Source organism: Oncorhynchus mykiss, chromosome 3 (assembly GCF_013265735.2).
Source record: "Oncorhynchus mykiss isolate Arlee chromosome 3, USDA_OmykA_1.1, whole genome shotgun sequence".
Classification (NCBI taxonomy): domain Eukaryota; kingdom Metazoa; phylum Chordata; class Actinopteri; order Salmoniformes; family Salmonidae; genus Oncorhynchus; species Oncorhynchus mykiss.
The window spans coordinates 52,822,758-52,846,683 of record NC_048567.1 but is presented as its reverse complement, the minus strand read 5'-3'; the positions used below and the strand labels follow the sequence as shown (position 1 = coordinate 52,846,683).

The 23,926-nt window shown below is 43.7% G+C and overlaps 2 protein-coding genes across 10 annotated transcripts in view; both read left to right on the top strand.

The window, feature by feature from the left end:
• zeb2a (zinc finger E-box binding homeobox 2a) overlaps positions 1 to 18,901 on the top strand; it is a 47,988-nt gene extending 29,087 nt beyond the window's left edge. For 2 of the 5 annotated variants that reach the window (XM_021597320.2, XM_021597321.2), the window contains exons 3-10: positions 5,042 to 5,317; positions 8,143 to 8,211; positions 9,341 to 9,538; positions 9,824 to 10,038; positions 11,916 to 12,024; positions 12,384 to 14,419; positions 14,852 to 15,029; positions 16,795 to 18,901. In XM_021597320.2, the coding sequence (XP_021452995.1) occupies positions 5,042 to 5,317; positions 8,143 to 8,211; positions 9,341 to 9,538; positions 9,824 to 10,038; positions 11,916 to 12,024; positions 12,384 to 14,419; positions 14,852 to 15,029; positions 16,795 to 17,378 (3,665 nt within the window). In that variant the 3' untranslated portion in view covers positions 17,379 to 18,901. Of the gene's footprint in view, positions 1 to 2,269; positions 2,289 to 5,041; positions 5,318 to 8,142; positions 8,212 to 9,340; positions 9,539 to 9,823; positions 10,039 to 11,915; positions 12,025 to 12,383; positions 14,420 to 14,851; positions 15,030 to 16,794 lie in introns of those variants that run through there. The other 3 variants (XM_021597323.2, XM_021597322.2, XM_036974563.1) reach the window with 3 other exon arrangements.
• Positions 18,902 to 20,294: 1,393 nt separating this feature from the next.
• Positions 20,295 to 23,926, top strand: part of gtdc1 (glycosyltransferase-like domain containing 1) — a 45,609-nt gene continuing 41,977 nt past the window's right edge. The window contains exon 1 of one of the 5 annotated variants that reach the window (XM_036974567.1): positions 20,295 to 20,401. In XM_036974567.1, coding sequence (XP_036830462.1) covers positions 20,337 to 20,401 — 65 coding nt within the window. In that variant the 5' untranslated portion in view covers positions 20,295 to 20,336. The remainder of the gene's footprint in view (positions 20,402 to 23,926) is intronic. The other 4 variants (XM_036974569.1, XM_036974566.1, XM_036974565.1 and 1 more) reach the window with 4 other exon arrangements.

The following is a 23,926-nucleotide window of genomic DNA, read 5'->3' as shown; positions in this document are numbered from 1 at the left end:
ACCTGTCTTCCTGATTGTGGAACGTGGTTTAAAACCCTCCTAATGTCCTAATGGCCCCTTCTGTGGCCATCTGCACCACACAGTCTACAAAGGTGAAAATCACAATTGGCCTCGGTACAAGTAGCAAGGCAAAATCTAGATAGATAGAGTCCAGGTTCACTTTAATATACAGATGTACTCAAATCGAGGATCATTTATCCTATTGGGTTTGATTTTCCGCTGAAATCAATGCAAAATATGGAGCACCTCGTCGTCGTACAGAAAATTGAATTAGTGTAAAATCGATGGCTAACCTGCAGCCAAGAGCAAAATCCATTTAGTTAAGTGAATTCAGGTCAACATCACAGAGAAAATGAAAAGCCTAAATTGATCTACACAGTTATTTTGGCAGTTTATTATATCACAGAACATAGCCACATTGAGAGGAATGGCTCAAAAAGCCAATGTAATAAAGAGTATGAACAGTGTGGCTGTCTTTATGTGGCAGAAGGGCACTAGTTTCAGTTCAGGTTCGTAACTCGTAGCGTTGTTAGTTTTGTGAACAGCCTCTGTGGCGTGTGTGTGTTGTTTTGTAAAAATGCTAACCGCTAGTGATGGACAAGCCAGAATCACACAGGAGGTGGCTAGCTGCCGAGCATCTGCTCCTAGATTTGCATATTAATTGACCCGTATTAACTCCAAAAAGAAAAATAATCTAGCAAGTTTATGACTCTACAGAATTATCAATCTCTCTCACCCCCCTTTTTCCTCTCAGGGCCTCTTCTTTCACCTGTTCTAAGGTCCTTTATCATATGGGTTGAGCATCAGGTTAGTCAGTCCTTTGTATTTCACTTAATCCTTGCAGTGTGAGGACATCACACTTCTGTCTATTTTGGCCTTTGTTTCTGAAGGCTTTGGCTTGTCTTCAGCCACCATGTGAAGGAACCATTTTGAGGGTTTTTCTATCTTTAACTTCCTCCAGTCTTGTGTGTCGGCTATCCAAAGTGATCCTAGTTGGCCTTTTGTTTGTACGCCATGTATGTGTAAAAGTGTGTGTGTAAGTGTGTGGGGCCGGTGGGGGTCTTGAACATTTGTCGAGAGGAGTAACATGTGCGCAGGCAGGGCACAGATGGCTCCGTAACGGGAGGGAGGGAGAGAGGGTGGAAAGGAGGGAGGGAGAGAGGGTGGAAAGGAGGGGGGGGGGGGGGTGGGTGGGCCGTCTGGGCGCTTGAGTAAAACTCTGAGATCTTTCTCTTGCACCCTCTCTCTTTTTTTCTCTCTCCTTTTTTCCAGCCTGTTGCTCAGGACCCCGTAGATAAATGGGAGTTTAATTCAATTAGAGGCAGGCTACTGGAACCACCCCTTCTCTCCTGGCTGGCACTCCCCAGACGTGCATGAATACACACACACATGCACACACGCACAGGCACATATACACACACACAAACATTCAGTTATATAGGGCCACACAACAACACAAATATTGACACACACTCTTTGGTTGATTCGTTTCATGTCCCTCAGAGTATTTGTACTATTATGGCAAATAATTCATGCTGTGGGCTATTTCTTTCTAAAACTTTTTGGAAATAATGCATTAGTATACCTTTATTCCCCACCTCCCTGTGTAAATCCCCCTACCTGTCTGTGTATGCATATCATTAGATGGATGTTGGACCACTTCCAGTCTGTAGCCGCTAGGCAGCGACCTAATTTCCACAGCATTCATGCAGTGCTTCCTTACCTACTCACTCACCTCCCCCTCCCCCTCCAGTTGTTCGCTCAGGTGATCTGCACCACTCACAGGCAGCGAGAGAGAGAGAAAAGAGAGAGAGGTAGAACAGAGAGAGAGGTTTTTCTCCGGTAGCTTCCATCTCATCTCTCATTACCCAGGCAGTCGTAGCGGCGGACAAGAGAGACAGGACGCAGCAGAGGATCACCTGGAGCAAGCAGTAGACCTGAAACCTGTGTCGTTTTTTATTATCATATCAAACACCATGGTGTGTGTGTTTGAATATGGAACTGGCTTTTTCATTGAGCCGCACAGAGAAAGAAAGAGAGAGAGAGAGAGAGAAAGAGACTGTGTGGGTGTGGATACTAGCCCCTCATGGCATACGTGCAGGCAATGGCTCTGTCTGATTAATCTGTTCCACTGTGGGGCGGTTTAAAATGGACGACGTGGAAGGAAGCCTCCCTCATGCAAGGAGAGGGCAGGTGTGGTCTCTGCAGAGCCTGGGGATGCACTGTGGGATAGGCGATGATGTGGAGTGGGTTCCGTTGTTTTACAGAATCCATATGATATGTGGCAGGTATGGTATGCACCTGTTAGTTGCAGTTACACACCTCAATGGGCACGCTCATTCTAAGGCAGTTAGATCTTTTTTTGTTTGTTGCTGTTGTAGCTAATGGTTGCGTTACTGGAATGTCTGTTTCATAGGATTTAGTGGATTTGTTCTATATTCAAATGATGATGGGGTTAACTGTAATATCTAATGTAGACAGAGTATTATTCTGTCATAATTTGATATGAACGGTGCTCTGCACTGCAAGAAAGCTCCACCTCCTAACCCCAACTATTGATTTTCTTGAATATAAAGTAGATACAGTGGAAGGGGTTGGGCATCGGATGGCGATAATCCACCAACAAACCAACCATTCTACATCATCCTCGGAGAGACTCAGAAGGGATTCTCAGTAAGGAAGTGTACTCCTACCCTGCACCACCTGCACCATTGTAGACAAATACTGTGATCAATATAGCCTACCTTTTTAAAGCCACCTGCCTGGAACTTGTGGCTAGAGTTGGAGGCATTAGTGACATAAAAAAGGTCATTCTTCTTACTGAGAATCTGCTTGGAGTAAATATACCAGAGGAGAGGACCAAACCAGCTAGGGAGGGTCAAGATTGATGTCTTTGTGGAACGACCTTAGTTGAGCAGTGAGAGAGAGCAGCAGAGGGAGAGAGAGAGAGAGAGAGAGAGAGAGAGAGAGTGAGAGAGCGGGAGAGGGAGAGAGCGTTCAGAGGAGAATAGCAAGCGTTGTCGCTGCTTTGTCTCGGGCTCCTTGAATGAGCACAAAGGATCGATCGGTGGAGAGGTGACGGGCCGAGACAATGGATCTCCATGAGATCAGCAGGTCGGAACGGCGGTGCTTCCACACACAATAGAGGTGCGGCAAGACAGAGCGAAGGGTGGCGCTCCATCAAAGATGTCACTGGAGACAAAGCGCACTCACTCTCCGGGCTCTGAGTTGTTATATCTCGCTTTATCCTGACTAAACCTACTGAAAAACAGTTTGCTAACTGCTATCTAGATTAATGACAGATTGTACATACAGGTGTTGTGTCTGAAGTAATTTCCAACCAGAACTATTGATTTGGAGACACAGAGCAACTAAGATCCCAGCCCGTAGCTTTAGTCCAGCCCTCTGTGACATCTGCCACACTACTAGACCCATGTGACCTGGGAGGCAAACAGTCTCATGAATTGCTTTTGTTTGGGAGGTCACTGGCTTTTCTCCGTCTGCCTACCGCAACACAGATACAAAACAGCCACACACTGGCCAAGTATCTGAGCAACATAAGTAAAGTAACAAACAAACAGTTTTTCCACCAAAACATTTATCTTTGTCAGTTGGTGAGTGATTCTATAACTGTGAGACATGTATCTTTCTCTCTCTTTTTCCTGGAAGAAATTAGTTGAATAATATAATTTCCTAAAGTAAATGTGCCTACATATTTTCTATGGCATAATAACATACGCAAGTCTTGATAGAGAAAACACACTTTCTATAAACTGGACAGGATGCTAGCTGGTCTTTTCACTGGTCTGTTCCAAACTGCTCTTAGCTCAGAGTTAAAAAGGGTCAGATATTTCATTCAGCGAAAAGGCAAAACCACTATTGTTGCTGGTCTAGCGAGACTAAAGAGGGGAGGGTGTGTGAGAGCGAGCGCAAGGTTAAGACGTTGAATGAAATCATATTATATCCAACATATACCTAGACCACACAACGTGTTTTCACGTCTCACTTTTCAGCCTTTTCTTTCTCTCTGTCTCTCTCTCTCTCTCTCTTTCTTTCTTTCTTTCTTTTTTTTTTGATCAGAGAGGGCATTACCCTGTCTGAACTCCCCCTAAATCCTTGTGGTCACACCTTTTATTAAAGAGGGTTTTGTCCCACGCCCTCCACCCCCCTCTGCTGCTCTTGGTATTCAGCCCAGGTCAGCAGATTTCAGCCCACCCCACCGTGGCTCCCCTTTTTAATTTGCACCTGTTGCGCAGTTGTCCGGGAGGCAAGTGCCGAACCATACAGTCAGACAAAGATCATATTATGAACAGATATGCAAAGCCTAATCTCGATGTACCCAAAGGGGAAGAGTGAAAAAAGAGACGAGTGAGGGAATGGTATGCCGTTAGGATGTAAAGGTTTATGGGTTTGAAAAACTGTCGAGGGGAACCAAATAATATCCCCAAACAAGCAATTGACTTCAAAACGCGTCGTTTTTTAGCCACGTCCCTCTCGCTTTCTGGAGTTGGCAGCGGCCTCCAGAGATAACGCGCATGAGAGCTTGGCGAAATATTGCTTTATTAGGCATACACAGAACTCAAAATGAACCTGAAAATTGTGTTCTATTTTCCACCCCCGAGGGCCCCCTTTCCTGCGCCTAGTTCCCATGATGTCATGGCTTTTACATTTTTTGTGTTATTCCCCCTCCCTCCCTTTTTCTCTTTTGGGTCTATGCCTGCCTTTCTCATGCACCTTTTTCAGAGTATTTTTCTTCAACACCGAAGTGGACATATTTATAGGTTGGCGTGAAGGCCCTTGGGTTCAGCCTGAATCAAATCAACCACATTTTATCAAAGTTCAGGGATGTAATATTTACAAGCTGTCCATTTCCACTTGGTCCCTAGAGTGTCTGGGATGTATAAAAAGCTCCCCAAACTATTCAACGCAGGAATGTGACTTTCAGCTTTTGCCTCCACTACTTTAGTCTTTACCTCTAGAGCCAAGTTAGTTGGATGTTGTTTTAGAAACCTAACAGCGTCTCTTTGTTTGTGTTTTGCAGTGCTGAACTATGAGAATGTGGTGGAGACGGGCTCCGAGACAGACGAGGATGACAGGACTCTAGTCTCAGAGGAGAATGGTCTAACCAATGGGGAGGAGGGTAGCAGCCCCATTGGGGCCGGCGTGCCCAACCTGGAGACGTCACCCAGGGTGGGCCACGCCCTGCTGTCCTACAGGGCTGGAGCAGAGGAGGGGTCAGAGGGCAGGGATGGGCGGCAGAGCCACAACCACGCCTGGCGCCTGGCAGACAACCCGCACGGACACCTCAACGGGACTGGTGAGTGATCTGCTCAAGATAAATGTAGAGCGTAAATCAGTGAGTAGGCAACACACCTCACTGTTGTAAATCAATTACACAGCACAACAACATCAGCACAACACCTCCAGAACGACAGACACTAAAATAATATCACTGATGTTATTCAATTACACATCTTATAATAATACAATACCTATTCACCTTTTTTCAGTTTCTGCTAAAATAGCTTGAGCCTGGGAAGTGGCTCTATTCGATACTCTGTCTATTTTCCTATTTTTCGGGGCCCTGTGAGGTTGACAGGAGATTGTAGAGTATGACATGGTGCTCTACTCTAGTGGGACGTGTTGCTGCTGAAGCACAGTCAGCACTTTAGCTGCTTCACAGGCTCACGTCTGCAAAACCACCTCCCTCCCTCCCTGAGGTGTGTCCAACTCACCCTCCCTCTCACACATACTCATTGCTGTATGGCTGTTCACACCCTGTAGCACGTCTGTCCTCCCAATGTTCTCCCTCCCCTCTTTTCTCTCCTTCTCTATTTCTCTTGGGTCTGTAAAAGCATGTCATCTGTCTCCTCATTTTCACATACTTTCATAGGAATAAAGTCAACTCCGAAAAGGTCAATGTACTCAAGGTCTCGGCAGAGCACAATCACAATACTTCAGTTTAACATATGAAGCGCCACCTTTCATTCTCGTTGACCCATAATTTTAACCCTGTTTATATTTAGGAAAACAACCTGATATAAAATTCGTTATAATTAGACTCAGTTTAGTGGGCCATGACCAACTCAGCCTCTAACTCCCCCATATTGCTATATTGTACAGGCAGAGCTATCAACAATGAACAAGGAGCGCATGCGAAACCTGTCAAACCCCCCCCTTCTCTCTTTTCCTCCCTCTCTCCCTATCTCTTCCCCCCCCCCCTCTCTTTATATTTCTCCATCCACTCCTCCCCCTCCAACTCATCTGCATCAGTGACAGGACAACCGGTGTTGCCAGGACCTCAAAGACAAATACTTTTAATTAGGAGCCAAACGGGATCGTTAAGAGGGAGCCAGGCTTTAGCAGGACTCATTAACAGGCCTAAATTAAATTTGGAGCTTTATGATGGCAATTTACATGCATAATAGGCCCACCATTCTAGTGCCACCTGACAGATACAGAGTGCAGAGTGAACTCATGTAAGACGCCCAGTTTTAAAAAACGGACTGGCGTCGGCTATCCGTCTCTGGTAATGACTTGGTGGCGCGCTGCCCCGCTGAACTGGGAAATAGAAAGTACTAGGAAGAAGTTTTGGATTTTGAACGCGGTCCAAAACTAAATGTAAATGAAAAGAGCCTTGATGCGGCGAGCATAGATGTTATCATTATCATGGCCATCATGAGAAAGCTGTAAAAGAAATCAATGCCAGATTAGCACATCTGCTACAGTCTGTTATAGCTCATGCTAAACTGGTGGATGATTTTCATTGAGCTGGTATTTTACATTTATAGGTAAACTGACGAAAGATAGACAACTCACATATTTTTCATATCAATTTCACTCAGGCAACAGATGTAAAGGACTCGGGTGTCACTTCACGGTACTGAAAAGAAGAAGCAGTCTCGAACTGTGGAGGTTTGAGTCACATCGAGAATGCGCAGGGTCAAAACAGAATTACCACAAACAGAACTGAAATGCTAATTTACTTTAACCGCCATCTTGCCTCTGCCTCTCTAGGAAAAAAAGACTACTGAAAACACAATGAGCCTCCATTTTATATTTGAGATTTCATATTCAGTGCAAGTGTACTGTAAGTGTAGTGAAGGAGGGGCCTACTGAAAATAGAATGACACTTGAGTACAGTGTCTAAATTCTACGACAGTGGCACAGGGCGTGACTCACATGCCTTTGTCCTTACTCTGAGGCCTGGAACCCACAAAAAGCCCCATGTTGGCTGAATGAAACTCATTCTAAAAAGTCTGGCAATGATTCTCTTCCCAATGAACCAAAAGTTGAGGCGAAGGGAAGCAACAATGCTTTCCCCATCAGAAAAGGCAGCATTTTTGCAGTTGTTTTCTGAAGCGTACAGTACCACCATTTTATCTGTGTGGTGCAGGGGGAAACTTAAGTGGTAGGGAGAAGGGTGAGACCTCGCTTCTTATTTACATGGATTCATAGTCTTGGAACTATGATAAAGAAAATAGTTTTCATCTACATTATTTATGAATTAATTAAGGAAAACTAGCAGATGATTTCCATGCATTGTACCTTCAACCTTCCTTTTACTCTTGTGGGCCACAAAATGCGTAATTCGACTATAAATATATGATATAAATCGTGCACAGTACCTTGTGACTCCTTTGACTCATAGCAAGACTATTTTGTTATAAAAAGCACAGCATCAGGTTCCTGTTTGACACTCATTGCTCATGAGGAAGGAAGTTTTGAAAAGTAACCTGCTGCAATGAAGAGGGGAGAGGGGGGAGAAAAGGAGACTGTGCTCTTGCTTTCTTCCCCATCCTCTATTGCTACAGGCAGGGGTGTTGTATATCCCTCTTTTGAAGGGAAGCTTATGATACTTGTGACTCCTGTTGAGGAGTCACATGACTGGGGCCAGGAGAAACAAACACAATAGGCACAGTATATGTACACCCCTCGCCTGCTCGTCCTTCATTATCTGGAAAATACATTCACATTATGAACTGGGGCTGAATGGAAAGAGGTACTTGTTAACTGAATTGTCAGGGTAGCATGTAGCATGCGCATTCCAGTTGACTTTGCCTCGAGTGTTGAGTTTATTGAGAGCTGTGTTAGCCACAGTTGATTGTCCGATTTTAAACGCATTTCTCCTTTCCTTCACAGATGAAAGGAAGGAGGAATATGAATCCTTGGGGCCAGAGGGTTCTCTTCACTCTGTAGGAAATGGTACAGGTGAGCTCCACTCTCACCCTCTTAACTGTAACACCATGTTTACTAAAACTCCCCGTTCCAGCTTTAAATCCTCAGCAGCAAGACACTAGGAAGAGACTTGATTATAATATCCCCGTGCAGCAGGTGATTTATACCTAATAGGAAACACACACAGTCAACAGCCATGCAAGATAATATCCCTCCATGTGCAGCAAAGCAACAGGGGAAAGCAAAGCAGTTTTAGGTTGAGTGAGAGTGCAGCGCAAATCACATCTTGCTGCAAAATTGAGTTTTGACCTAAATCTCATTTGTTTGGTTCATGTACTTTCAAATTGGTTTACAAGCAGAAAATAAAATGCTAGTTTGTCCTTTCAGTGAGTCACAAGGTCTTTGCAATTGAGCGTTTTATCAACAAAACCTTGCCTAGAGTGACTACAAGGGATCCAGGCCTCTTGGCAACAGTTTGGTGTCCTTTGTTTTAAGGATATTGTTAACAGTTCAACGAAAAATATACACAGCAGCGTATAACTCTCAAGCCAATAGCCAACAGTAATAATCCAAAGACATAAAGGTAGCCACATGACTGTAACTGCCCTGATTTGTTAAATCAGCTGATGAATGCATTAGATACCTGATACACCATTATGCCTACACTGACTGTTAAGTAGATGTAACCCTACATTATCTTACTTATAATCAAATCTCTGCTTTAAATTATGTAGAGAGAGAATTCTAAGTGAGATCTGTAAACCCAGCCAATCTAATTGCAACTTAAACCAATTACCCGTTATACTAGGACATATTTAAGTTCAAATGTTTAAAAGCTTTTTTTCTCCACCATTTAAGATGGGTTGTGAACATCACTTAATGATGGAATTGTCTCTGATTTTTCTTTGTAGAAGCCATTACATGACAGCATTAACGGTAACTTAAATGTATACTCCCCTCTAAGTAGTGGCTTAGTGCTTTCTTCCCTCAGTTCATCACATTTAGAGACCAGTCTGTTTCCTGTGTGGCCAATATACTGTAGCTTTGCAGCACATCTCTCAAGTTGGAGGAAGGACAAATGAGACTGACAAATATTTTTTATTTGTCTCCATTTCTCTTCTTCTCTACATGCCCTTCTCCTCCTCTTCCTCGTCTTATACAGTGAAGGGTATGGATGGGGTGTCGGGGCTTGACGAGTACTTCACTAAGCGTAATAAACTGGAGGAGAGTGACAGCCACTCAGCCAGCATCGCTGAGTACCTGCAGCGTGGAGACACTGCCATAATTTACCCAGAAGCCCCAGAGGAAGTGACACGACTCGGAACTCCCGAGGCCGTTGGGCAAGATGAAAACGAAAACGGTAAGAATCCAGAAAATAAATAGCCCTACAGTAAATCCAGGACTATTATAGCATTATAGGTCTACCACTTTTATGACTTTGTCCCCAATAGTGTTACTGAGTGACTTTTATGGGTAGTGTGTGTTTAAGTGTAAGCTGCTGGCGACTGAGGCTTTGTGAAGCAGAGATAATTATGTAGCTTGCTACACTTCCTCCGTTTACAACCTTGGCATGCTGCCCATCAGTGTCTATTAGCTGACCTTATGAGCCCTCCCCCTCCTCTTCCTCCCTTTTTCTTCTACACAGACCTGCCACCTGGGACTCCAGATGCTTTCGCCCAACTGTTGACCTGCCCTTACTGCGACCGGGGCTACAAGCGGCTGACATCGCTCAAGGAGCACATCAAGTACCGCCATGAGAAGAACGAGGAGAGCGTGCCCTGCCCCCTGTGCAGTGAGACCTTCTCCCACCGCACACAGCTGGAGAGGCATATGGCCACGCACAAGCCAGGGAGAGATCAGGTAAGACTGGCAGACAGACAGGGGATGATCATTTTCTCATTTTCTTCTCCCTCTTCTCATCCCCTTTTCTTTCCTCATCTGATCTCCTTCACACATTCGGTTGTGTCGTTTGGTGGGTCGGCCAGTGCTCTGTGTGAAACACAGTATCATTTGAGCTCAATGCCCTTCACTCTTTTTTCCCCCCATCTAAGATTGTTGTTAATTGCAAGGGCTTTAATGGCTTCCTCGTGGTTACTGCATGCACTTGTCTTCTGCATCGAGAATCCTATTCTCTTGAGTGAATGATTATTCGAATTTCCTCTTCCTATCGTCCTCTACTCCTCTCATATTACAACAAGTTACTTTTGAGCTCTTGTTCTTTTAAAAAATCAGACCCCGCACTGCTTGTTCGCAGCTGCATTTTGTTGTGCTCCCCCAAGCTTCCGCCTACAGTGAGGCATGCGTGGGATGTGCTAGCATATTGCCTTCCTCAGGCCATCTGACTTTTTGCATCAGCTGTTGCTGGAACTGGAACAGATTTGATTAGAAATTAGCACTCGTAAAGATAGTGCTAGAGATATGGACAATTTCCTATGGTTTAATAAACAGCGATAAGAAGTGCTTTCGTTGAGTGTAGAATCTAAAATGTACCTATTGTGTAAGTACAACCAGGGAATCAGTACAAGCACAACCAAAAGTGTAGACCTTTTCTCTGTCCTATAACTGAGTCTACAACTGTCTCATAACGGACCATGCAAATAAGCAGTGGAATCATTCAATTTTCCAATTATACTGTAATTATAATGAGATTTCCTGAATTAAGCATGTCAGATTCAAACCTCAAATTTGCCCTGAGCCCAATGTGACAAAAGCAGTGAAGCAGCACCCCCATTCTACCGCCTCCACCCCCTCACCTGACTCCCCCTTTCCCCCTCCAGACTGGAGCAGATGGTCTTTTCCCCAGTGATCTGGAGTATCATAATCCTCAAATGACTAAGTGTTTCTTTATTTTTGTACTTCCTCTCCAGTTAAAATAGTTACATAAAGGATCTTATGGAAGGTCATTATGGGTTACCTTAGTGCACCGGACTGTGGAGGGATTTTGATTTGAGTGATACTGAGTGCTATTGGTGTAAATGTGTGAATTGTGCTACTTTGCATATCTTCGGTGTGCCTAGAGCACATTTTTATCGTGGGTTAATTGTTCACACATTTGGTTATGATGGCAGGTTCCACATCGTTCATTGCCCCAATTTCCCGGATAGCTTTTTCACAAAAGTAGTCCCCTTCAAGCCACATTCAGTAGGCTAACCCTAATCACATGCCCTAACCTAAAATGTCACCTGCCTTAGGAATGTCTTAACTCCATACACAATCACACACACACTTTCGCACATACCGGTACATAGACTCCTCAGCAAGCATTAGCGAAAAGGGATTTTTTTTTGTATTGAAAATGTAACAATGTACACCTCCCACATCATTCTCATTAAGTTCTTTGTGGGGGCTTCATCTCCCTAGACATTGTTTTTGTTTGTTATCTGCACTCATTTGAATTTCAAATGCAGGAAATGCACCTACACTAAACAGTTACCTTTGAACAGAACACAAAAACTCAACCCACACTGTATTCTCGAAATCGATTAGAGTTGCTTGTGTGCTTCATCATTTTGTTTACGCAATTTAGGATGTAACCCCCCCCAAAAAAAAAAAAAAAAAAATGTTAGATATAGGCTAGTTAACTTGTGTGAGGGAGTGTTATTGTGTTGCAAAGTAGCCTACCATTGAAGCTATGAAGAACTCATTTACATTCCTTCTCAAGACCAGCTACCTTGAAATCTTCCCTAGTGTCCCACTCTTACACACCACGTCACCACCCTTTTCTATCTCCTCCACAGTCCCAGCTTCTGAATGAAGGGGCCGGCAACCGAAAGTTCAAATGCACCGAGTGTGGAAAAGCCTTCAAATACAAGCATCATTTGAAGGAGCATCTCCGAATTCACAGCGGTAGGTACTAAGCCGAGTCAAGCTGGCTTTAACCCACCATTTTTAAATGTATTAATGTGACTGTAGCTTGATGACTGAGAGGGCTTATGCCATAAAATTAAAATTGATAATGTTCCTTTTTGGCCTCTGTCAGTAAATGAGTCATTCTGTTTTATAATAGCTCACTGTTTCAGACCTGTTTCATAACTGACTAATTCAGCCATATGGATGAGGCCATAGCTCAAGAAAATGAGAGTTGAATAGAAATAGAAATTCTCATTTTCACACTGAACGAAATCTTCAGCTATTTCACTACCAGCCAAATTCAAGTATTCAAAATGGAGTAACTTGAAATACATGTTGTTGTTTCCCGTTTACAGGGGAGAAACCATATGAGTGTTCCAACTGCAAGAAGCGCTTCTCCCACTCCGGCTCCTACAGCTCCCACATCAGCAGCAAGAAGTGCATCGGTCTGATCTCTGTCAACGGACGAGTACGTAATGGAGGAGGTAACACCAAGGCTGGCTCCTCCCCTAACTCCACCGCCTCTTCTCCGGGAAGCCCCGCCCTGGCCCAGCTCCGCCACAAGCTGGAGAATGGCCGCCCCATGGGCTCCCAAGACCAGCAAAGCCACCTGGACATTAAGGCAGAGCCCATGGACTTCAATGACTACAGGCTACTGATGGCCTCCCAGTATGGCGTCGGAGGGCCAGGGGGCTATATGAACGGAGCCGGCCGAGGAGGCAGCCCCCTGGGGATCCACAGCTCCTCCCAGAGTCCCCTGCAGCACCTGAGTGGGATGGGCTTGGACCTGCCCCTGCTGGGCTACGGTTCCCTGGGGAACAACCTGAGCGAGGTGCAGAAGGTCCTCCAGATCGTGGACAACACTGTGTGCAGGCAGAAGATGGATGGGAACCCGGAGGAGATCTCCAAGCTCAGGGCCTATATGAAGGAGCTGGGGGCCCAGATGGAGGAGCAGAAGTTGGCTTTGTCCTCCCCACGTGCTGGCTTCCAGGTGGTGGGCCACGGCAGCCCCACAAAAAGCATAATCGACTACACTCTGGAGAAGGTGAATGAGGCCAAGAGCCTGATCGACGACTCCAAGAGGCAGATCAACATGGACATCAAGAAGGAGAGGCTAAACCACTCGATGGATCCTGAGGAGAAGTCGCACCACGAGAGCCACCAGGTTCCATTCCTGCCTTTCTCCTGCCAGTTCTGCAAGGAGAACTTCCCAGGGCCCATCCCACTGCACCAGCACGAGCGCTATCTGTGTAAGAAGAACGAGGAGATCAACCACCTCCAGCCCAGTGAGGGTGTGCCTCCTAGCCGCAGGGGGGTGTTCCCCTCAGAGCAGCAGGCCGCTCTGCAATCCTCTCTGTCAGAGAGGGGCGCCACCAGCCCCATCAACCCTTTCAAGGACCACGTGTCAGTGCTCAAGGCCTACTTCGCCATGAACATGGAGCCCAACTCAGAGGAGCTGCTGAAGATCTCCATCGCAGTCGGCCTCCCACAGGAGTTTGTCAAGGAGTGGTTCTCCCAGTGGAAGAATCAGCAGCAACAACAACAACACAACAACGGTAATGCTAACTCCAGGAAGCGGTCGCCACCGCCAGACCGGAGCAGTGCAGAGGAGCGCAACCACCACGGCCTGGCCAGGTCACCGATGTCCATGGCGCAACACGTGGATCGCATTATGGCACTCGCGGATTTACACGGCGGCAACACCAACGGTGACCGTGACACTTCTCACAGACATTTAAAGGCCAACCAGTTTACAGCCAACAGGCAGATGGGTGACAAACCACTAGAGACCTTGGACCACCTTAGGAGCAGCACATCATCTCCTCTCAATCTCTCCTCCACTTCTTCTAAAAACTCCCAGAGCAGCTCATACACTCCAAACAGCCTGGCCTCTGAAGGGGACGGCCATGGGGGGGACGCACCATTGGACCTTTCTCTACCAAAACACATGATGAGCAACAGCATCTCACTGGGAGAAAAGAGGTCCAAACCAAACGGCTATGTCTCAGACCGCAATGGTGACCACCACCAATCCAACCGGGAGCAGGGGACTGAGCCCATGGACTTGGCCCACATCAAAAAAGAGTTCCTGGGCTCAGGGAGAGACAACGGAGGGAACAGCGGCCACCAGATGGAAAAGAGTGCCAGCCCCATCTTTGGCATCAACCCCTTTGGTGGGGGTCACATGTACACACCTCTGCCCCCACATGGAGCGTTCCCCCCGCACAGCTTCATGCAGGCCCAGGCCAGCATCCCAGGCCTGAGGCCGTACCCAGGGCTGGATCCAATGAGCTTCCTGCCCCACATGGCCTACACTTATGCAACTGGGGCGGCCACATTTGCTGAAATGCAACACAGGTCGAGGAAGTACCAACGGAAACCAGGTTTCCAGGTAAGCAAGCCCTTTTGTGGTTTTAGATCCATTCACTAAAGTACATTTTTAGTAAGAGGTTTGCAATAAACATTTTGCCCTTTTAAATGAGTGCATAATGGATATATTTACACTCAACACAAAACAAGTAAAATAATTTAGATTTTACATTTTTATAATGTCATTTTTTCCCGTGAAATAGTATTTTGTCTGTTTTGTTAATACTTCCACTACACCCGTAAAATCCACAACACAGAATTAGAAAGCCCATATGTTCCCCTTTTTATGTCTCCTCTCCTGGCCAGTAAGAAGGGTCTTACACAGGTTGCACGGATCGACGGCTAAGCCCTGTCCAGACTTGGGATCAAACTCAGAGCAGAAGGTGTCTATGTTTAGGTGACAGTTGTGGATTACTTACAAATAATTGAAAAATCTGCCCCTCTCATCTCATAGGGGGAGCTACTGGACGGCACTGCGGACTATCTGTCAGGCTTGGAGGACCTGACAGACGAATCGCTCCTCTCCCGGAAGAAGATTAAAAAGACAGAAAGTGGTATGTACGCGTGTGACTTGTGCGACAAAACATTCCAGAAGACCAGTTCCCTCCTAAGACACAAATATGAGCACACAGGTATATAACATTTGGACACTTCTTTTTTACCCCACCCCCCTCTTCGCCTTTGTGCCCACCCCCTCCATGTTTTGTGTCTTTTGAAAGCTATCTTTTTTGATTATCTTTTTTGATTATCTTTTCTCGTTCTTGATCACATAGCTTTTTCTCCCATCTCAGTTCTTATTTTCTCTCTTGTCTTTCACATATTTTTTTTTATGTTGAATGTGTTCAGATCCATGACCTAACATGTTCCTTTCTTTTTGACAGGGGTGGGTAATAGTGACATGTTTTGATATGACAGGGGTTACATAAACGTTCAGTAAAGTAGACATAAGCTTCATTGCATTCATCGCTCCAGACATTCTCCAGAAGTTAACAGGACCAGTGGCCATTTTGGAAACAAACTTGCCGCTTCAAGAGGGACTGTCTTTTTAAAGTTCATACAGTACATACACAGTGCCTTCAGTGACAGGGACAAGAATGACTGCTTTGACCCTGGTGGTATTTAACAGAGTGCCAGGTCGTATAGAAGGCTTGCCTGTATGGCATTTCTGGTTCTTTTTGAAATAATCTTCAAAGATGTGACCTCTCCTCCTGGGGACTCCTCTCTTTCATCAGGTTGCATCACCTCCTGTCACTCTGTGCAGGAATGCTCCATGAGGAATTCGCTGTCTTGTCTATTTTTTGCCACACTGTGAGGGTGGTGGGGAGGGCGAGAAGGGGGGTGGGGGGTGGGGCACTTCAAGAATGCCAACTATGGAAGATGTTGCAGACATTCCAAGGCTATTTGTGGCTAGGAATTGCCTGTGTGTGTGCGTGCATTCCGTTGCGTGGCTGCTCGCATGTGTGTACTGTATGTGTATTTGGCATTCGTAGGATGGGAGGTGTTTGTGCATGTGTGCGTGGGATGTGAGCTTTGGAAGGGTGCTATTATATGGGCCGATTGAACTGGCATTAGAGAGGCCCATCTTGTCTAATAGAAGTCAGATGGAAGGGAATATATTTCCGGTAGCGCCACTGAGTTGTAGTAAACCTTTAATGCGAGGAGCTGCATGGTGCGGGGGCGGGGCAGGGAAGGGGAGCGAAGGGGTGTGAAGTTACTCCTCCTACAAATATAACCATCACACTATCACGCGAAGGATGCCTAATCCTAGTCATTTTATTCTGGACCAATGATGTCATGACAACACACTCTGTCACTGGTGCCAGGCTGCTTCAGTTTCACCTTGCTTGGTGTTCTAAACATCTGAGCTCACTGGCTTAGCTCGCTGCTCACTCGCCCCGCCGCAGTCACAGACGACCCCATCATAGAGTGTTTGGGTTCTTATTTCCACCTGCCTCCCCCCAGTGTTATCTAGCAGCAACTGAAAATGTCTCTAAGGTTAGGTGGTCAACCATAAATGTCGGGTTACTTTCAACACTTTATTGTGTTTTGTTTTCAGAAATGTATTTGAGAAATGTACTTGAGTTTATTTATACAATCACAACATTACTCATTCCTATCATTATTTTCTTGTGTTAATCATTTTCACCATGATGGGAGGGAATGAAGAAATCCTGATATATGATATAAATGCTTTTACACTCAAGATGCACTTAACATGATCAATACATTCTGTGCCAAAGTCAGATCAAAGTCACTCTAACATTGCATGTCTACTGTATGTCTGTTCTCCTGAATAACCGTTTATCTTCCTTTTGTACTGCTCTGTGTTTCTAGAGAAGGGGACCGCAGTAACACCGTAGTAACACTTTCTCTCCCCTGTCTCCTGTGTCTCTGCAGGCAAGCGGCCACACCAGTGCACGATCTGTAAGAAGGCCTTCAAACATAAGCACCACCTCATCGAGCACTCGCGTCTGCACTCGGGTGAAAAGCCATACCAATGCGACAAGTGTGGCAAGCGCTTCTCTCACTCAGGCTCCTACTCCCAGCACATGAACCACCGGTACTCCTACTGCAAGAGGGAGGCAGAGGAAAGGGAGGCGGCTGAAAGGGAGGCCCGGGATAAGGGCCCCCTGGAACCCACAGAGTTGCTGATGAGGAGGGCCTACCTGCAGGGTCTGGGGCCGCTGGGCTACTCTGACCCCGAGGACCAGCCGGAGGATGGGGGTGGCACCATTCTGAGGGATGGCACTGAAGGAGGGATGAGAGGAGGACGAGGAGAGAGGGAAGTGGACGAGACGTATGAGAAGGTGACAGACAGGCGAGAGACGGGAACTTTCAGGGAGGGAGAGGATGAGGAAGAGGATGACAGCAGGATGGACACGGCGAGGAATGATGAGGGGAAAGATGCGGAGCATTCAATGGATGAGAGTTCAAGAGAAGGGAAAACAGACACCAAGTCGGACCAGGAAGAAGCAGATTAAGTCAATACTGCAGTCATTTGAAAAAAAGCTTTCAGCAAATATTTGTCATGTTGGGTTGTTTCATTTCCTTTTTCCATTCTTCCAACAAACATGAAACTTGCTTTGTTTTCAGATAGGCACTGCGGTGGCTCAGTCAAGCAAGCGCGAGCGCTTGCATTTAGCTTCTCAGAAGCTCATAATGATGGACTCATGCAATGTGGTGACTGCCAACATCAGAGTTGTGACGACAAGCTGGGTGGGATTGTTTAAGAATCCACATTATGCAACAAAAAAAATGAAGTAATAATGATTATCATTATAATTAAAAATGAAATGAAGCTGTTTTTAATGTACAGTGTTAAATAAGGCCTAAAAGCTGTGTGGTGCTATAATGTTCTTAACCCTTGTGTTTCATTGTGTTAATACCCCAAACTAGGAAATTGCACTCTGCCCCTTTAATCACTACAAAAACATTTTTTTGAAAAAAAAAAAAGCCTATGTATATTTATACCGTGCTTGAAGACTCGGTAGCAGTCCGTCAGTGTTGTACTTTGTCTACCACTTACTGTGATGTCCTTGGTTCTACCACCCTTTTTGCCAGGCAAACTAACCACACAATTTTGGGCCTCACAAATTTCTTTATGTGAAGGAAACTTTAAACCTGTGTGAATTTGATATGTTGTGAGTCTTAAATTGGACCGGAATGGAGTGACAGAATGAAGGAGGGAACAATGAAATATGGAGGGCTCCGTACGTAAGACAGAGCCTTTGTATGTTTTATTTTCTCAACAGAAAGCCTTATATGCAAACCTTTTCACCTGTGCGTTTCTGCAAGTGCCATCCTTGTACAGTGTAAATCAGAGTTGATTTGTGTTATCTTTGCTCTGGCTTCAGTATTAAATAAATATTTCACCTTGTTTTCCAATTACCTATGTCAGTATTAGCATAGATTGAGACAGCAGTTCGTTAGTTTACTTATGTTTGTGCAATTTTCTGTATTTTTTTTCATGACCTTTTGTCAGTATTACTTTTTGTTGATTTTTTTCCAAGCATAAATTACATTTCGTTTTTATTTTAAAATTACCATTTTATTTATGTGACTCATTTTATATTTCCTAATTTTATTTATTTCATACTGTAGTGTACAGTATTATAGTTCCTCAAAAAATAGATATATTTTAGTAAAGGATTCTGTCATTGACTATTGGAGCAAATTATAAATAGAGAGCATTCTATGGTATTTGGAAAAAAATTCATTGTTAAAATTTGAAATTTTGTTCTCAATGTTTTATTTCCTTTCAACTACTGGAAATTCTAAATTTGGGGAACTTTTGATACAATATTGTGAAAACACTGTATTTTTTGACAATAAAAATCCACTTTATTCATCCAGGTAAAGAGATGAAGATAGAGGGACTGTTGATAATGAAAAATTCCTGAAATGTCTGAAGTATTATTGAATTTTTAATTTCTCTTGGAAATGACCATGCTCGAATAAATGTAGCCAAATAAAATTTTAATAAAGCTGTGTTATTCTTCTTGTACTTGAACTACTTCTATTTATTAACAATCTAACAGTGATCATGTGTATGTGGGGTATAGCAGTCTCATGTTTATTCAATTTTTATTAAGGTCATTATTGTCTAGATTATTGGTTGTTTTCCAATGTCCTAACTAGACAGCACATGAAATTGTGAAATGTCACAGTTCAGCGTATGGAAACTTTCTATCTTAGCATGTGAAAGTAGGAAGTGTTACTGTGTTGTGTTTTTGTTTAACTTTACAATTGAATTATAATTGAATTTGTACATGTCAATATAATAGAACATTCAATCAACATGTACTAACACTTTCAAAGGGAAACATTTTCAAAAGTACTGTAGACATTTTCCAAGCTTTAGTTTCATGTTCTACTCAGGGAAAGTTCCTAATTAACATAAACTCATTAGTACAGTCTTTTACTTTACTATACATTTAGGAAAAATAATCTCAAGTCTCCCTCTCAAAAATAATTTATTGCTATCTTTATCTTCTGATGTGGATGTTACTTTATGTACCAGATTTCTTAGAGGCTGTGTGTGATAGACTTTAAAATTACTTTGCCTTTTTAAAGTTTGAAAAGAAAAACTAGGCTTGAGCTAAAATTGTCAAAACTTGCCATGAACTGTTTGCACAGGAACTCAGAAGAATGACATTATCCATGACCTTACTAATTGAACTCACGTAATGAAATGCAAATAGAAGCAGGTGAAGAGTTCATTGAGTTAGACACACACACACACACGCACCCACGCACGCACGCACACACTCACTCACACACACACACACACACACACACACACACACACACACACACATAGAAAGAAGATAGTCTATTGTATGATCGATCAGATGTTGGGTAAGAGAAATGCACATTTCATCACTGAGTCAACTAAAACATGGAAGATCAGTTATTGGCAGAGAATATGCTCACAAGTAGCCTAGCAAAATTCCCCCTTGACAGAATTGTCAAAATACTGTGTGAAAAAGCTCTATCGCTCAAGCCACTGAAGACCTATGCAAACAGGTTCTTTGCTATCTGGGACATCAATACCCCGTTGAAGTTGACATTTAAAATGGTTAAGGTAAATGTAAAGTTAAGGTAAGGGTTATGGTTAAGCTTAGGGTAGGAGTTAAGGTTATAGTTTGGAGTAGGGAGTCCCAAGGATCCCGGAATGCTCTGATCATGCAACCAGCAAGGTGAGAGGGTTTCCACTAGTGACCCAGCCACATAGTCAAAATAGGCTATATCGTAAAAATTCATGAAAACAAAAACGATTTTTTTTTTTATTTAAAGGTTAGGGTTAGGCGTAAGGTTAACAGTGTTTTTAAGGTTAGGTTTAAAAACACATTTTAAGAAACAAAATTGTAGAAATAGGCGGGGTGTAGGACTTTGTGGCTGTGGTAAATAGTGTACATCGGGTGAGAGGCGTTCCTAAAATGACGGTATCACGCATGGACGAAATATGTGCGTCCTTTTTTCTAGCAAGCATATTCAGGAAGAGGTGAGTTTTCATTCCACATGCAGACACAAAAGAACACTGCAACGCATAGCACGTTGTTTCAAACACTTTACCTTTATTTCTTCATTAATTTGTATTTAGTGAAGATGATTGTTTTTTTGGGGGGGACTAGGCTATATGTATTCGATGGCGGATATGGTTACGGATTAAATTAGTGTGTAAACGAGATGTTGGATACTGTACAATCTAGCTCTGGTCCAGCACCGCGTTAGTGCGGCTTGCTAAAGATGAGTTTTCTGGATCTTTGAGCGGTAAAGGCCATAGAAGAAATCCTTGGAACAGTTTGTTTAATGACTGGATTTAATGTACGTTACTCAACTCACCAAAGTAAAGATGATGTTAGAGTGCTGAAGAACTGTTCTCTCTTATGTGACAGCTGCTATTTCTCCAAAATACGAAATAAAGTAGTTATTTTGAGAATATTTTTTTTCCCCGCTTCTTTTTGATGTATGGCTAGGTTACTACGAGTTGTCATGCGCACACACAGCTAGTATTTGGTTTAGTATTACATGCATAGCCAGACAGTCTTAATTGTTGCAATAATGTTGAACATTTTAAAGAATTAAGGGAAGGACTGATTCTCCATTTAGTAGGTTAGATAGTTACCCATACTCTACTGCCTTACATTTCATACGAAATCTAAATAGACCTCTACCCATTTCAAGCCCTCGAGTCAACTAATGGTCACAATTGATGACACAAGTTTTCTGCCTACATCTGATCAGTCAGTTCATACTAAAATACAGAGAATAGTATTGCGTTTATGACAGTTTGCTTACTGTGTTACTCAAGAAAATGTTTTTTTCTCACTACAGTAGCTCAACAGTGAAATACTCACCAGTGATGTGGTTTTAAATGAGTAAGCTTCTTGAGGCCTACTTCAAAGGGATGCTCTAAATTTACAAGGCCACCCAAAAGTCGTGAAAATTGCCTACACAATGTAAATAAAAAAAGCATTATTTCATTCAGTGGCCTAGACTGCCTGAAAGTGTGATCCGTCATCTGAATGAGAAATCATATTTTGACAAATACAGTATGGTTTTAATAACCCAAAAAAGTACATAGTAGCACATTCATGGCTCATAGGTAGTTTCATTTACCAAAGGAGATCTGATGTCATTGAGTATGGTAGATGGAACATTTCATTTTAGTTTGTCATATGAAGTCTGTAAAGTTCTGCATTAGACTGCTGTGCTGCCTGTCTTTTCATTTTCCTGGCTATTGTGCGTATCACTGTGCCTTCTCCTTCTCCCCATCCAAGGCAGCACAGAGAGATTAGCACATGTCCATGTGCCTATAATTATAGCTGTAGTCCCTTTCAGTGGATCCTTAAATGATTCGCTTTTACGTAAAGCCTGCGCTTGTGAAGTACAAGGGCACGACTTCCTCAATTAAAAGAAGGAAAAGTCACTTCTCACTCATTTCACCGCTTTGAAACCTTAATCCGTGGAAAATGGGAGCTTCCTCCCCTTTTCTAATATGAGATCAAAGGAGTTATGAATAGCATTACACGTTCCTTGCTCGATGTGCGAAGCTGCTTACATTTGCATTGTCAAACTGAAAGGCCTGTCATGAGAACACTGAATGAAAAGGTTTTTAGGACACAATATTACCCTCTGTTTTGCTGGTTGAGCACTGATCCTAATGTAATCATAGTTTTTAGAAAAATCTGTGAATATTATTGCCATTTACACCAATGGTGGAAAATAGGAAATGCTTCTATGACCTATAACTCAGTTATAGCCCACAGATAAAATCATGGTGAACAATTCAATACACTAGGAATGTAGTCTTTCAAGTATGTCATCTTTCAAAACATTTCAATCCTAAGACATTTGCTCTCGAATACATTTGGTGCCAGGAATTTTATTCAGATTAAAGGAACATAAAATGACAGAGGCTAAACTATTTTCCCAGATGTCAGACTACAGTTAATTTTTATGTCTAGTAATTTTTCAAATGTTGATGTATTATGTAGCCTTTATCTTATATGTGTTAGTATTTACTACATTTGCCACCTAGCTGGTTGGTCAAGTGGGCCCTGAACCCTAACTACCTTCTGGACAGTGCTAAATAACTTTGGTTAGCCTTACATGCTGACCAGACCGGACATGTCGCGAGCGTCTCAAAATACATTTAGAAATCCATGTTATTCAATTATTGCACCCGTCTGCGACGCCAAGGGCTAAAATCGAAGTCATTCATATTTCTGACGCAGATCGTGCTGAAAGTCATCTCCTCATTGGTTTATAGAAGCAGATACCCACGTGCCATCTCCTCATTGGTTATACCCACGTGGGTGATTGAAAGATGAACTTTGTTGCCGGTTGTCGTGGTAATACAATGAAAGTTTAGATGCGATCACCTTATAAGTTCAAAAATGAAAAAGCCTAGAAGGAGGAGAGATGACTAGAAACTATTCGGTTGGCCGTTTTATGTGTGGATTAATTGTCGGTGTAGAGGTCCTTGTGCATTTCAGGTAAAATAACAACTCAATGTTTATATCCCAGGACAAATTAGCTAGCAACTGCAAGCTAGCTAAATAGGAAAAATTACCGTTAGCTAGCAAGTGCAAGCTAGCTAGCTAAATTGCCATACATGTTTAATGCTTTTCGACCTGTCCCCAAATTAATGTAATTGGTTCAGAGTTTGTTTTGATATTTTAACCTGCGTGTCGTGATCGCGTTTGGTGTGGGTGGGCAAAATACATTTATGCACGATAGCGCACGATGGCGCACGCGCGCTGCCGGTTTGGGTTCCGTGTTAGCCTCAAACTGCCATGGTCTCAGCTGCTACAGTATCTGAGGGGGATCTCTCATCTGATCCCATGTTTAGGATAAATAAATCCTAAAAAAAAGGAATCAGAGCTATCCTCCTCCCTGTCAGCCACCATCTAAGATGATTCCCACACACAGACAGACACACACACACACACACAGACAGAATGCATGCTTAAACCCTGCATGGCCGAAGGGAGCAAAAGGGAGGTGTCGGAATCTGGCACGCACGCTCCAGCGATCTGTGTTTGCCGCCGGTCCCTGCAATCCCATCCAACCCTGTGCCTGCTACCCCCAAGGGCACGATGGGGGTAGTGCTTCTGGTGATGACTTTAATGGTCACGATTGGTCCTCACAGTGACGTTTTTATGCATTTTTATATGGAAATGCTGGCTGCCTCACCCCACCCCACCCTTGCTAAATAATCCTGTATTTCTGCATGAAATCCCTTTGCACCTCAGGGTGATGTGTGTGTGGTGAGGGGAGTGTTATGCACTTCAGTGTGTTTTTCCGGGATACACACAGGATTTATAAAGCTGTGGTGGTGATTTTCCACTTAGATTTCGGAGAGAATGAATATGTGCTGTAGTCGCCCTATACTCTGGCAATGTCGTCAGTGACGTTGAGGATGTAAAGTAAAATTCTACATGTAAGGGCGTTGTGCTAAATATTAGAAAAGCCAACAACAACAATGAGCCAGGGGAAAAAATGACCTTCCAATATGTACCTT